The sequence below is a fragment of the Lissotriton vulgaris genome, chromosome 7, assembly GCF_964263255.1.
Source record: "Lissotriton vulgaris chromosome 7, aLisVul1.2, whole genome shotgun sequence".
Classification (NCBI taxonomy): domain Eukaryota; kingdom Metazoa; phylum Chordata; class Amphibia; order Caudata; family Salamandridae; genus Lissotriton; species Lissotriton vulgaris.
Window position 1 is genome coordinate 938,218,468 of NC_141695.1, and position 13,496 is coordinate 938,231,963.

Sequence of the window (13,496 nt, forward strand, 5' to 3'; positions counted from 1 at the left end):
AAAGAAGCTTGCATTAGGTTAAAAACTTCAACATTGAAAGAACGTTTCTCTCTCTCTCTCTCTCTCTTTCTCGTTCTCTCTCTCTCCATTTTTGCGACACAAAAAACACAATGGTGAGGAGAATAGGACCTTCTCCACATGAGATAATCATTGTCACATATTTTAGTCATTGTTAAAAAAATTGGATGAAAACTAGCAACTTTGTCCCTGGCTGGACATAAAGGCAAATCCAAAAACCAACTGAGATGAAGTGAAGCATATCAATATCTACCCTTTGCCTCGTTTCTTATGAACTGCCACCAGTTGTCTCGTACAATCTCCTATCCTGAACTTCAGCAGCTTTACTGAAAAAGCATTTGCCTTATGAATGTTGACTTTATGACTTGTCTCACTCTCTCTGTGGACACGTATCAATGAACTCTGGCTACACTTTAGGCTGCACAATGGCATATATGACTTCCCTCCTTGATAGCTACATTCCTGGGCCACTTTCAAAATGCCATTTTTAGGGAACCTATTTACACACAAAAAAAAATTAGTTACATCAAATTATGTACACCGTTTTGACACTGAATATGTGCAAACCTTTTCTATTTACCTCTCCTATTATTCACACTTTAATGTGTGCCATAGGTAGAACCATTCCGATTTCCTTCCTACGATTTTTATATACGGCAGGTTTTTTATCCCAAGAGGAATCATGATTTAGTCACATATTTAAACAAGATCAAAGGAAAAGAGGGGGTTCCAAGGGGTGGGTGTGGAGGGGGACTGCATACAAAGACAAGGGAACACTCTTGATAAAACCTCTGTTGGTCTACCCTGCACTTTATAATCCAATAGCACTATTATAGTACTAATAATACTATTTTAGCTAATCGTTATATGAACCAGGAGCTCGAGAAAGCTTAGTGTCATTTACTGAATGAATGTAAGTCAAACCCATGACAACATCCATATATGAGCCAGTGAACTTTCAGAGTGCATCATCATGACGGGCTGGGTCTAGTAACAATTGCAAGTAAAATGTACATGTTTTTCTGATATACAAAGCCCTCTTTTCAGTTTCTGCTGGTCTCATCCATGCCTAATAATCATCAGTCACCCTCTTACTCAAGCTCTATCAGGTTGTGCAGCTAAACATGATATTACAAATATTTAACATTTTGTTTTTTGCGGCAACTTGAAGATAAAGTAAAAAATAGACAGCTTACCTGAATGAATGATCCCTCCTCTGTATTTGTTATTAAGGGTTCGTCAATTAGAAGAGGTCCATGTGCATTCAAATTCTGAGCACAAGAAAGGGAATTTGAGCATTCGGAATCCAGAAATGTATTAGGATTTTTATTTGAAACTGCGGTTAAATACAAATCTGAAGAGTGTGCCTGAAGAAAAGCCCGCACACCATCTATTCCAACAAACTGGGAGGAGGGGACGGCATTGAAATTAACACAGGATGAGTCCAAGAACCTAGCCTGTCTCCACTGGCGGACTCTAAGGGTGAGTACCAATATTAATGCAAAAAGGAACAGGAAGGAAACAGCAGTGAGGGTGATCACCAAGTACAGGGTGAGGTCGGACTCCACCTCTATAGGAGCAGAAACATTGCTTAGATCGGAAAGTATTTCAGGAATACTATCTGCTACCAATATGGTGACCGTAACCGAGGAACAGAGGGGAGTCTGTCCATTGTCCTTCACTAAGACCACCAGAAATTGTTTTATGGCGTCTTTTTCCATAATAGGTCGGGCTGTTCTGACTTCTCCTGTGTGAAGACCTACAGTAAACAACCCCTGGTCTGTGGACCTCAGAAGCTGGTAGGAGAGCCAGGCATTCTGCCCTGAGTCAACATCGATTGCCACGACCTTCGTAATCAGATAACCTGGTTCTGAAGCGCGAGGGGCCATCTCCACCCCAGAGGACCCATCTGTGGGGGTTGATGGATACAATATTTCAGGTGCATTGTCGTTTTGATCAAGTATAACAAAAGAAACAGTAACATTACTGGATAGAGCTGGATAGCCACTATCTTGTGCAGTCACCACAGCATGTAGTTCTTGAAGCTGTTCAAAGTCAAACGATCTAAGAGCATACATGATGCCAGACTCTGAGTTAATTGAGATGTATGAAGACAGGGGCACTTCACCGCTGTGCACTCCGTCAGTAATAGAGTAGGTAACTCTTGCATTTTCTTTTGAATCTAGATCATTTGCCTTCACTGAAAAGATGGAGGCACCTGGAGGTGTGTTTTCAATTATATATGTTGTATATGACTGCTGCTCAAACACTGGCGAATTGTCATTAATATCTGAAATGGTCAGATGCATGGTTTCTGTTTTGGACAGAGGTGGAGCCCCATGATCTGTAGCTGTGATTGTTATACTATATTGTGGAGATTCCTCCCTATCCAGAATTCTGTCAGTAACCAGGCTGTAATAGTTTTCCATCGACTTCTTTAACACAAATGGAAGATGGTGAGGGATTGTGCATGTCAGCTGGCCATGCTCACCAGAATCTCGATCATAGACATGTAAAAGAGCAACTACTGTGCCTTGCGGGCTATTTTCTTCAAGCGTGGTAGTCTGAGATTTCATAACAATTACGGGAGTGTTATCATTCACGTTGACAACTTCAAGCAAAACTTTACACCTGGAAGACAGCCCTCCGTTGTCTTTTGCTTGCACTTGAAATTCATAATTTTCGGTTTCTTCAAAGTCCAAACTGCCGATCACAGATATTTCTCCAGTTTTAGAATCCACGTGGAATAATTCAGAAACTATGTTCAATGAATAGGTTACCTCTGAGTTTATTCCTTGATCTCGGTCAGTTGCTCTTAACGTAGTCACAACAGTACCCTTTGGCGAGTTCTCCAAAACACTCACTTTATACACAGGCTGACTAAAAATGGGCGGGTTGTCATTAAAATCAAGGACATTGACTGTAATGAGAGCTGTGCCCGATCTGACAGGGTCTCCTCCGTCTGTGGCTGTTAGGATTAGTTGATAAAATTCCTGAGCTTCTCTGTCTGGCGACTTTTCAAGAACCAGTTCGGCAAATTTCCCACCATCGGGGCCTGTTTTTACGTCCAGAGAGAAGTGTGCATTGTTGCTGAGGTGATAGCCCTGCAGCGAGTTAATCCCTACGTCGGCGTCTTGAGCTTGAGGAAGGACAAACCGACCCCCCGGCGCTGTATTCTCGCTCACGTGTAAAACCGATTCTTTGGAAATAAAAACGGGCGAATTATCATTAATATCCAAAACTTCGATGTCGACAGTGTACAGCTTCATAATGTCCTCCACCAGTATCTCTACGTGCAGCAGGCACCGGATGCTCTGTCTGCACGCGCGTTCTCGGTCTATCCGTTCGCTGATGTACAAATGGCCGTTGTTTACATTGAGAGTAAAATGTTGCGTCCTACCTTTAGAAACAAGGCTGACCCTGCGGTGCGACATCTCCTTCACATCCAGCCCCAGGTCCGAGGCAACATTTCCGACTACTGAGCCCTTCTCCATTTCCTCGGGGATTGAATAGTGAATCTGCCCAAAAACCGCTTCCGAGACAGTTAGCAAAATCAGAAAGAGATGCATCTGTCGTGCTTTTAAATCGCAGCGTTTGAGACTCAGAGCCATATTTCCTCCACGAATGTGTGCAAAATCGAGTTTCAGAAAAGATTTCTTTAATCTGCTCCGCATGCAAATAGGAAATTAACGAAATGGGGTATTTCTGGGTAGAGCTCTGTGTCGAAGTTATTTCGCCGGATTGTCAGAATGACGATTCTCGGTTGTCCTGCTCATCAACGGTTTGGAGCACCGCCTGCTGAATCTATCTCTTGTTGTCAAACAGCGCCATTTAGTGGCAACATTTATAATTGCTTCAGTCGAAAAAGATCCAATTTGTATTAGCAAAGGTGAATCTAGCTAGCTGGTTTTACTCTTTCTTCAGTCTTAGCTTAGCTCTGCAGCACTAGGGTCTCTACTTAGTCCCAGCCGTCCATTTTCTGTTATGTGTCTGCTCTTCATAATAATAATGAGGTGCAAAACCAGAAACAATCAACCAGGCAACGTCCCCAAAACATGAAATATTCATAATTTTCAGATTTGGCTTTTTCATTATTTTCAGATCTTACGTCTGCATTGAAGCTGTGCCTGTTGTACACTGCTCTAACCGTCTACACCTCACTACACGGTTTCGTCGTGGTTTATTAAGCTCTATTCTTCCTTTATTTTATACTAGCAGCCCACCCCGGCGTTGCCCGGGGCAAAGGGGCTGGGGGCAGCATCGCAGCAGGAGAGGCGCAGCAGAGTGGTCGTTTTGTTGGTCCTGGCCGCTTCTGCCCACGCTTTGTTTTCCCCGACGTCCCGACTTTGAGGAAAATGCTTTTTGAGCACTCAGTGTTCATGGCCCCCACCTGTCCCTTGGTGCGCACCCACGGCTGCTTCACTTACCTCATCCGCCGCTCCTCCCCGCGCTGCTGAGTTTACCGCTCCTCCGCTTCTCGCCGCTCCTCACCGCTTGTCCGCTCGCCGCTCCTCCTCGCCGGTCCGCAGCTCCTCCCCGCGCTTCTGTCGGCTGCTCTTCCTCTTGCTCCTGAACGCCGCTCCCGATGTCATCACGCATGTCGTGGCCGGCGCTACTTGCAAGGGACTACTTTTTTTTTATTCCAAATTTTTTTAAAGAACGAATTTTTTTTTTTTTTATATAGCCTATGTCCTTCTGCTTGCCCTGAGGTTTTCAAAGATGTCTTGGGTGTTTGGATTGGTGGTGTACTTTTCGAGTTTACCTGGCTCAAAAGACACAGTTCTCTCTTTATAATAGTAGTATAGATCACTGACCACATAGCATGCCAACCTGAATGTCTGCTGTCAATATGTAGTTCTTGAGATTTACTCTTTCTTCTGCACTTTGTTAGTATTTCCCTTCATACCTCAAAATATTGTAATTATAATTGTTCTTCTTCCCTTGGCCCAGTACCACTGCAACCCCATGTGCAACCCCTAGCACAATGTGATACTGTACACACACACAAATACACACACACATTACCTCCTCGTCCTGTCTCCCCGTCCCATTCCTTACAAGTGAGCAGCTAGTCTGCTCCACAGAACCCCTAGCCTAGCTGAGCTGTTTGCACTTCCCCCAATATGGCGCCACCAATCCGGTGAGGATAAAGGGGGAAGTGGGTCATAGAACATCCTGGTTTTTTTTTCTGCACCAGTTCCTGTTGCCTGGCTGTGCTGTGCTGTTAGGAGTTTGCCTCGTCTTCTGGTGAGTTCCTTTTTGTTTTTACTTCTTGTTGGGCGGCCTGCTTTAGCGGCCGCCCCTTGTTTCTTGCTGTTTGTTCCCCCCGCGCTGCCTCTGCCGGCGGTCTGCCTTTTCTCACGCGGTTCGCGTTAGCGGCCGTTTTACTTTGTCCGCGTTTACCTGGTTGCTCGGCTAGCTTCAGCAGCCGTTTCTGGGTGGTTTTCTGGATTCCCCATGTGCCCTGTTTTAGCGGGCTGGGGTTTTCGGTGTGTGGAGGCGCGGCTCTCGTGTTTACACGATGCTTTTGAGGGCGAATTTGGTTGCTGCCTATGCCTTGTGTACCAGCCCAATTTTACAGCTCTCATGGGATTTCGTGTCCTCGGGACTTGGTGTCCTTTATTTGGGGTCCTTCCTGGCTGATTTTTGTCCTTGCTTCTGCCTGTTATTGGTTTTTTGGACTCAGCTGGTTGCTGGCATGGTTTCCGAGGCTTCTTCCTCTACTGCCCCTCTTGTTGCCCTGCGCCTCATTTTTGATGCAGCTGTGGCTGCTGCTCTCCTGGCTAGGGACGCGGCTGGGCCTCCTCCCATGGTGCCTTGTGTCTCTTTGGAGATGACAGTTGGGAGAGCGTTAGACTGGAGATCTGAAGGTCCCTGGTTCAATCCTGTGTTTCGACGCAGTTGAGAGGTTCCTTGCTTCTAGCAATGGTCCTGATGATGATGAGGGTGTGCGCGGTCGATTTGTTCAGGGTGCTGAGTTCGCTGGACTGTTCACCCATGTGCGGTCCAATCTGGACTTCTCTCCTCTTACTGGCTCCTTTCCTTTGCACGGGTCGGTAAGCAAGATGCTGTCTCACGATTGGTAGGAGGTGGACGTGTCTGCTTTTCCTCATTTCCTGTCCAGGCGTTACCCTCTTGAGGGTTTTGCTACTGAGTTCCCTCAGGCTGTGACAGTTGGCATTGATCGCTGACCTTTCCTCTCGGGGTTTGGTAGTTTCTGAGGTCACCATTCCTGCAGACGCTGTGGATAAACGTGTTGAGGGGGCGGTGTAGCATTCCTATGCTGCTTCTAATTTTTCTGTCCGGGCGACTGCGTTTTCTGTCTTTATGGTTCAGTCGCTCCTGGGGGTTTTTCCGTTCCCTCTCGGTTCTGCTGTACGACGGCGAGGATGCTTCGCCTCTTTGTCTCTGATGGGTTGATTTTGGGGGCGGCGGCGGCTGCTTCTGGTGCTTCCATTGCTGCCCGTTGTCGTCTTTGGCTGCGTTCCTGGATGGCAGACTCTTCCCAGGAATCGCTCCTCCTTAAGTTGCCCTTTGATGGTTCCGAGGTGTTCGGTCCTCTGCTGGGGGTATGGTCAAGCAGGGGCCCCTAGAAGTGCCAAGCCCCGGGCCTCTGCCGGTGTTGCCACCCCCACTTCCTCCTCTTCCCAGTGGCTGTCTGCCTTTGCTGGTTGGTGGTCGCCTCCAGTCCTTCCACGCCCAGTGGTTGTCGATTCCGGATGCCTGGGGGGTTCAGACTGTTTCAGTCCTCCGGGTTTTGTTCAGACTCCCCTGCCCCGTCTTCCTCTGTGACGAGATGCTTTCTTGTCAGGTGTGCGGCTCCTGTTGGAGAAGAGGGCTATTGTGGTGGTTCCTCCTCTGGAGTAGGGCAGGGGTTGCTGTTCATTTCTCTTTCTAGTCTCCATAAAAGTCACTTTGGATCTTCGTCCTGTTTTAGATCTGAAGCGGGTCGATCGCTTTGTTGTCCGCCGTCCATTCAAGATGGTGACGCTCCTGTCCATCCTGCCTCTGGTCCTGCCGGGGGCTTCCTAGCATCCCTGGATCTGATGGATGCGTGTTTGTGCGTTCCTGTCCACCCGGAAGACCGGCGTTTTCTCCGATTTGCTGTAGGGGCCATACACGGATTGGTGTCACTACAACGCATGCTTTTACATCGCATGCCTTTACAACGCGGTTTTTACCACGCAGTCCATTACAACGCATAATGCTTTTAGGCGCTGGATAGTGAATTATTTAATTTACTATTCCAACTCCAGTCCCCGTGGATAGCAGGGAAGGTGTTGGATAGTAAATTAAATATATTCCCTATCCTAGAGTGCCCCCCAGCGCAATGCGTTGTAATGGTTTGCGTTGTAATGGTTGCGATGTAATGGTAGTGCGTTGTAAAAAATGCGTTGTAAGTGATGTTTACCCCATACACTTTCAGTTCTGTGTGCTCCTTTTCGGCCTTTCTTTGGCGCCTGGGGTGTTCACCGGGCTCTTGGCCCCTCTGGTGGGTTTCCTTCATTCCAGGGGTTTGCTGGTATTTCCATGCCTGGATGGCTGGTTGTTTGTCTCTCCTTCTTTTTCACTGGCTCTGTCGGATGTGGATCGGGTGTGTTTTCTGCTGGGTTCCTTTGGGTTCCTTCTCTACCGCAGGATGTCCTCCCTGGTGCCCTCCCTGTCCCTGAAGTTCCTGGGGGCTCTCTTCCGCGTGGACATGGCCATGGTTTTTCTCTCGCAGGGGTGCTAGTTGTCTTTGTTTTGTCGCCTTTCCTGGCTTCTGTCCCAGTCCCGGGTGTATGCCCGTCTCTGGTTACGGAGTCGGGGGAGTTAGCGCCCACTTTGCGTCTCCTTCCTTGGGCCAGGCTACGTCTGTACCCCCTGTAGCATTATGTCCTGTCGCACTGGGATCCTGCCTCCTTGGACTGCGAGACTCTGATCCCTGTCACTCCAGGGATTTGGGTGGATCTCCGGTGGTGGTTGTCCCCTCTCTCTCTTTCCCGGGGGTTCGGTCTCCTTCCTCCTCAGTCTGTGGTCGTGTTGTCCACGGATGTCTGTGCTTTGGGGTGGGGTGCCGTTCTGGGTGCCTCCGAGGCTCAGGGTCGGTGGACCTGTTTCGAGTCCCTCCGGTCCTCGGACTGGAAGGAGTTGGGGCGGTTTGGTTGGCTCCTCTTTGGTTGGCTCCTCTCCTTCGGAGTCGGGCGGTCTCTGTGCAGACGGTCGATCAGGTGGTTCGTTCTTTTGTGATTCACCAGGGGGCATGTGTTGTGCTCTGTTTCTCCTTTCCCGGGTGTTCGGCCTTTGGGCCGAGCCGAGTCGACTCTCTTGTCTCTGACGGCGGTCTCTCTTCCGGGGTTGGAGTATGGGCCTGCGGATTCTTTGAGCAGGGTGTTCCCCTCCTCGGTGTCCTTCTGTCTGTCCCCGGATCTGTTTGTTCCGATTGTCCTCCGGTTCTGCCTTCCTTGGCTGGATCTTTTTGCCTCGATGATGTCCGCCCTTCTTCCTCGGTTTTTCCGGCATGGTTCCCTCTCCGTTAGCGTGGGCTACCGAGGCTTTCTTGATGTCTTGGTTGAGGGGTCTGCTGTTTGCCTTCCCTCCGTTTGCCTTATTTCCGAGGGTCCACCGGATGATTTAATGGGTTCGGGCGGAGGTTCTCCTGGTGGTTCCGGAATGGTCTGGGCAGTCTTGGTTCCCCCTTCTGCTGGCCTTTTCTGTTTGCCCTCGTTGGAGGTTTCCCCTATCTCCCTCCCCGCTGCGGGCTCCTCTTCTGGGGGTTGCCTCCCTGCAATCGCCTCCGGCTGGAGGTTTGGCTCTTGAAAGGTTGAGGTTGCTGGGTCTTGGTTGCTCGGTTGAGTTTGCCCGTTGTCTCCAGCTTTCTCGGCGTCCTTCCATCTTGGAGTCGTATGTCCGGCACGGGAGGAATTTCTCCTCCTGGTGTCTTGTGAGGGGTCTCTCTTCTGCCTCCTGTGAGGCCGTGAAGGTTTTGGACTTCTTGCAGGATGGCTTCGTCTTGGGGCTTGCGGTTTCTTCCCTTCGGGCCAAGTGGGCTGCCATTCTTGCTTTCCGGCGTTCTTCTGTTTCCTCTGTCTCCCCATTGGTGGCTCGCCTTCTGCGGTGTTTCTTGCTTCAGCGCCCTGTCTCTCGTTCTCCTGTGCCTCCTTGGGATCTTCTCTTGGTTCTCCGGGCTTTGTCGGGTCCTCCTTTCGAGCCTTTGGACTCCGTGGCCCAGAAATTCCTTTCTGCTAAGGTTCTTTTCCTGGTGGCCATTACTTCTGGGTGGAAGGTTGGTGAGATTGGGGCGCTGATGGCTTCCCCTTTCTTCTTGCGCTTTTGCGATGGTAAGGTCATTCTCCGTCCGAGTCAGTTCTTTCTTCCTAAGGTGGTGTCTTCCTTTCACTGTCAGGAGGATTTTGTTCTCCCAGTGTTTTTTCCGAATCCTGCCTCGCCTGAAGGGGTGCTCCTCCATTCATTGGATGTGCTGCGGGCTCTCCGCTTCTACTTGGAGCGTACTGCTGGCTTCAGGAAGATTGATTCCCTGTTCGACACATATGGCCTATCGGGGCTGGGGCTGGGGCTTCGTCCTTCCTTGTCCACTTTGTCTCGGTGGGTCAGGGGTGCTGTGGTTTCTGATTACGACTCTGCCCACTGTCCTCTGCCTTCTTCTGTTCGGGGTCGGTCGACTCGGAGCGTGTCGTCCTCCTGGGCCATGTTCAAGGGGGCCTCGTTGAGGGACATATGCAATGCTGCCACTTGGGCTTCTCCACATACTTTTGTTGTCCTTTGTCGACTTCTGTTGGGGATGGCGGCCTCTGCTGCCTTTGGGGCTTGTGTCCTGTCTGCGGTACATGTTTTGTGATATGTACTGTTTTCTGTTTGATTCGAATGGACCTGTTTCCTTGAACTTTTTGGTCTGTTTTTTTCTTACAATCACCGTGTGCTTGGGTATGGGCTCACTTGTAAGGAATGGGACGGGGGGACAGGACGAGGAGGTAATGCCCGGTTACTCACCGGTAATATCCATTACTCCGAGTCCTGGTCTCCCCGTCCCATTCCTGAGCCCTTCCCTCCCTCCCTGGTTTGGGTTTTCTTTGGGTGATTGTCTGTTTCGTTCTGGTTTTCTTTGGTATTCTCAGGATGTTCTATGACGCACTTCCCCCTTTATCCTCACCGGATTGGTGGCGCCATATTGGGGGAAGTGCAAACAGCTCAGCTAGGCTAGGGGTTCTGTGGAGCAGACTAGCTGCTCACTTGTAAGGAATGGGACGGGGAGACCAGGACTCGGAGTAATGGATATCACCTGTGAGTAACCGGGCATATATGTATATATATACTAGTGCAACAATTGTACTACAGGAGTTCTAATGAACACACATGTTCTCTTGTTTAATATAATTTTCCAATTCTAGGCACCACACATTCTCAATTTGTATTTACTGTGTTCATGTTTTCATACCCAAAGTATTGTTCCTTCCAACACAGCTGCTCTAGCTTGCCCTCTCCAGTATCCTGCTGACATCCGACCTCTTCTGCTTGCCATTTCGTTTTGCCTCACCTCCAGCTGCTATGTCCACGTTTAATAAATTAACACACCTGGATTCTAGGAATAACTACAGTCTTCACTTCCACTTATGATTCATATGTATCCATATCCTCAATTTCAAGGCTTATCTTGCTGAAAAATATTTCTCTTGCAGTGCTCTTCACTCGAGTTTTTTCTCAAACATTGTATTGAGGCGCAACTTCAAAACATGTAATCGCATCTGTGTGAACACACGCTATGAGTTACCTTGTTGTTAGTGCAAACCTAATTGTATTCTCAAGAGGACAGTGAGAATGAAGTCAGAAGGAGTGCCGACAATTATCTCATGTTGCAATATTTTGTGTTCCTATGTGACCTTACTGTTTTTTACGTTGCCTTATATTATGTTGTGATGCATTATGTGTTGATAAGTTACATCCACTGGGAAAACACAACTTGCTTCCATTTAAAAGAAACAATAGCAAACAATAGTGACTCTTTAAAAGCAGCACTTGCCACGTAGAACAAGTGTCAACTAAGAGATCGTAATCTTATGTATCGGATGTATCAGCGAAGTCAAATCTGTGTGTCAGTCTCAGGGTAAATCTCAAGCCTTCAGCCTCTTAAGTCGAGCATTGCAACTGATGTACCTGGAGACGTACGGCTTTAGAAAACTATAAAGCCACTACTTCCAGCAGACCTGAGAAGAAAAAACATAGCACGCCTTTCCGAACGTTGGTTTTAATAGGCACATACAGTTTTTATCTTTAAGTTATCTTTGTGTGGCTCAGCTCCGTCGGCTGACTGGCATCTCTGAACTTATTGTCCTTGGAAACAGCTCCGTGGATGTGTTCTGGGGACCGGCAAGACCCAGGACTCTACCACGCAGACAGCTGCAAGCCATGCTCCTACATGCTGGTAACGGTGAACAGGGTATGGTTTGTGCCCAATGCCCACTGGGCACAGCCATGCTCAGCAAAGCCTGCAGTAAATGGTATTGGAAACTGGTCAGGTGTAAAGTGCATTCGTTATGAAGTAGGTGCCGCTATAGCACCATGGCAAGACTACCTGGCAACATTGGCGCTTTTTAGGATTAGATTGTTCCATAGCAACCCTCCAGCAGTGCCTTCAAAGACTGTATTTCACGGGAGTGATGTTATAGCCATGAAGAAGTCAAACAATTGGGGTCATGGGCACGCAACTTTAAGACATTGTACACTTAATCCAGAGGAACCTACAAATTGTTAATAGGATTCAAAAGGATTCTACAAATTGGCCCCTTTGTGGAGGCTGCATCCTTCCATCCCTTTAACACAGGAACCCCGCAAGGAGAGCAGAACCCCTTGAATATCTTTCCATTATCCCCCGAGGCCCAAGGCTGAGGTGTCCTAGCTGTCCCTGGACCACACTTGATTATCACCTACAGCTCTAAAGAAAGCCGCAATAGCGAAAATGTTGTTGTCTCATTCGAGCTGGTAAGTGACATTTAATGACGAATCATTGGTGTACTAAACAATGTAATGAATTCATCATTTGTAGAAATGACACTGTCCATGTCAAATATGGATTCTAGCGAACTAGGGGGAAGATTTACTACTTCTGGCGCATCTCTGCTCATCAGCAGGGAGGTGCCAGAAGAGTTGCGACGCATCTGCCCACCCGTGCGCCACCACTGATGCACCGCATTTACAATGCGGTGCACCATGGAGCACGGATGGGCAGATGCGTGTCACATCCGCCGGAGGAAAGGCGGCCCATTGCTGGAGCCGCGTCGCAAGCGTGACGCAGCTCCAGCAAGACCCGGGGTGCCCTATCCCTAACATGCTGCGTCAATCCTTAAGCCTGCTTCAAGCAGGCGCAGGGTTTTGGCCCAGCATGGCCTTAAAAGTGACTGAGTGAAATCTTGTAGATTTCACTCAGCCAATTTTCCAAGGCGTTCCTGCGCCGGAACACCCTCCCCCCTGAGCTGGAAAGCCCACATGTGGCGCAGGGCTTTCCAACGTGACGCATCTCCCTAGATGTGTCACGTTGTAAATACCCCAAAGCATGGTGCTGGCTTTGCGCCGCCACTGCGTCACAAAAGTGATGCAACGGCGGCGCAAATGACCCGTCCGAGGCTTGTAAATCTGCCCCTAGGAACCCAGCATTAAAAAAAGTATTCACAGTGTGCATGAGTATTGGTTAGCACTGTTTCCAATGCTTGTTTTTAAATCAAAAAGGAAAGAAATAATAAGCACTGGAGATTTAACCAAGTTAAAAAAATAATAATAATAATAACAGTTCCCACGCTAATGGTTATTGATTTCTCTCCAAAAACATTAAAGGCATAAGGATCAGAATACATACTTACAATATATGTATCCTCCGTATATACTTATATGTCATTATTATTTGGTTTAAATAACACCACTCTAATACTATGTTTCACTTTACATGTGAAATCCGAATCCTTTTTACTGAAATATAGGACTAAAGTTCACATTTTTTGAATAACCCAATAATGTGCACAATACTGGTTTAAAGTTGCCTTTACTTGAGAAAAGTCCTTAGTAGATCCCACCAGTGGCCTCTCCAGAGCTCACTCACGTTGGTTCCTGCTTCTCCTGCATCTGTGCAGACTGGCAATATATCCTCCTCGGCAGTGCTTCGACCTGGCGTCTGTTGATAACTGAGCGGCCTGGTTCTCTTGCATCTGTTACGTGCGTGGAAAAAATAGGAGACTGCAATAGGCTCTCTATTTTATTCAAACCTGCTGAAACATGTAAGTATAAAACTTCGGATTTGTACAATAGGTCACCTCCATTCATCCCATTGCCCACAAATTCGCAAAACGATACTCACTAAGTTTAGACTGAACATAACTGATATCTACTCGGCTATATAATTCAGACAGCATATGTCACTGTGGGTGTTGAAAAATAGGGTATTGTTACAAAGCTTGCATTTTGTACCTGGTCACGTGCCTGATCACGTGCGG

The 13,496-nt window shown here is 48.0% G+C and overlaps 1 protein-coding gene across 1 annotated transcript; it reads right to left on the bottom strand.

Annotated features, from left to right (window-relative positions):
* Nucleotides 1-505: 505 nt before the first annotated feature.
* LOC147702765 (protocadherin gamma-A5-like) lies at nt 506-3,629 on the bottom strand. Its single transcript, XM_086929447.1, has 2 exons — nt 1,215-3,629; nt 506-514 (listed from the first exon to the last, which is right to left on the bottom strand). Exons 1-2 carry the CDS (start codon nt 3,627-3,629, stop codon nt 506-508), a joined length of 2,424 nt encoding a protein of 807 aa, XP_086785573.1.
* Nucleotides 3,630-13,496: the final 9,867 nt, after the last annotated feature.

Coding starts and splice junctions, on each gene's coding strand:
- LOC147702765 (XM_086929447.1), bottom strand. CDS start 3,629: ATGGCTCTGAGTCTCAAACGCTGCGATTTAAAAGCACGACAGATGCAT.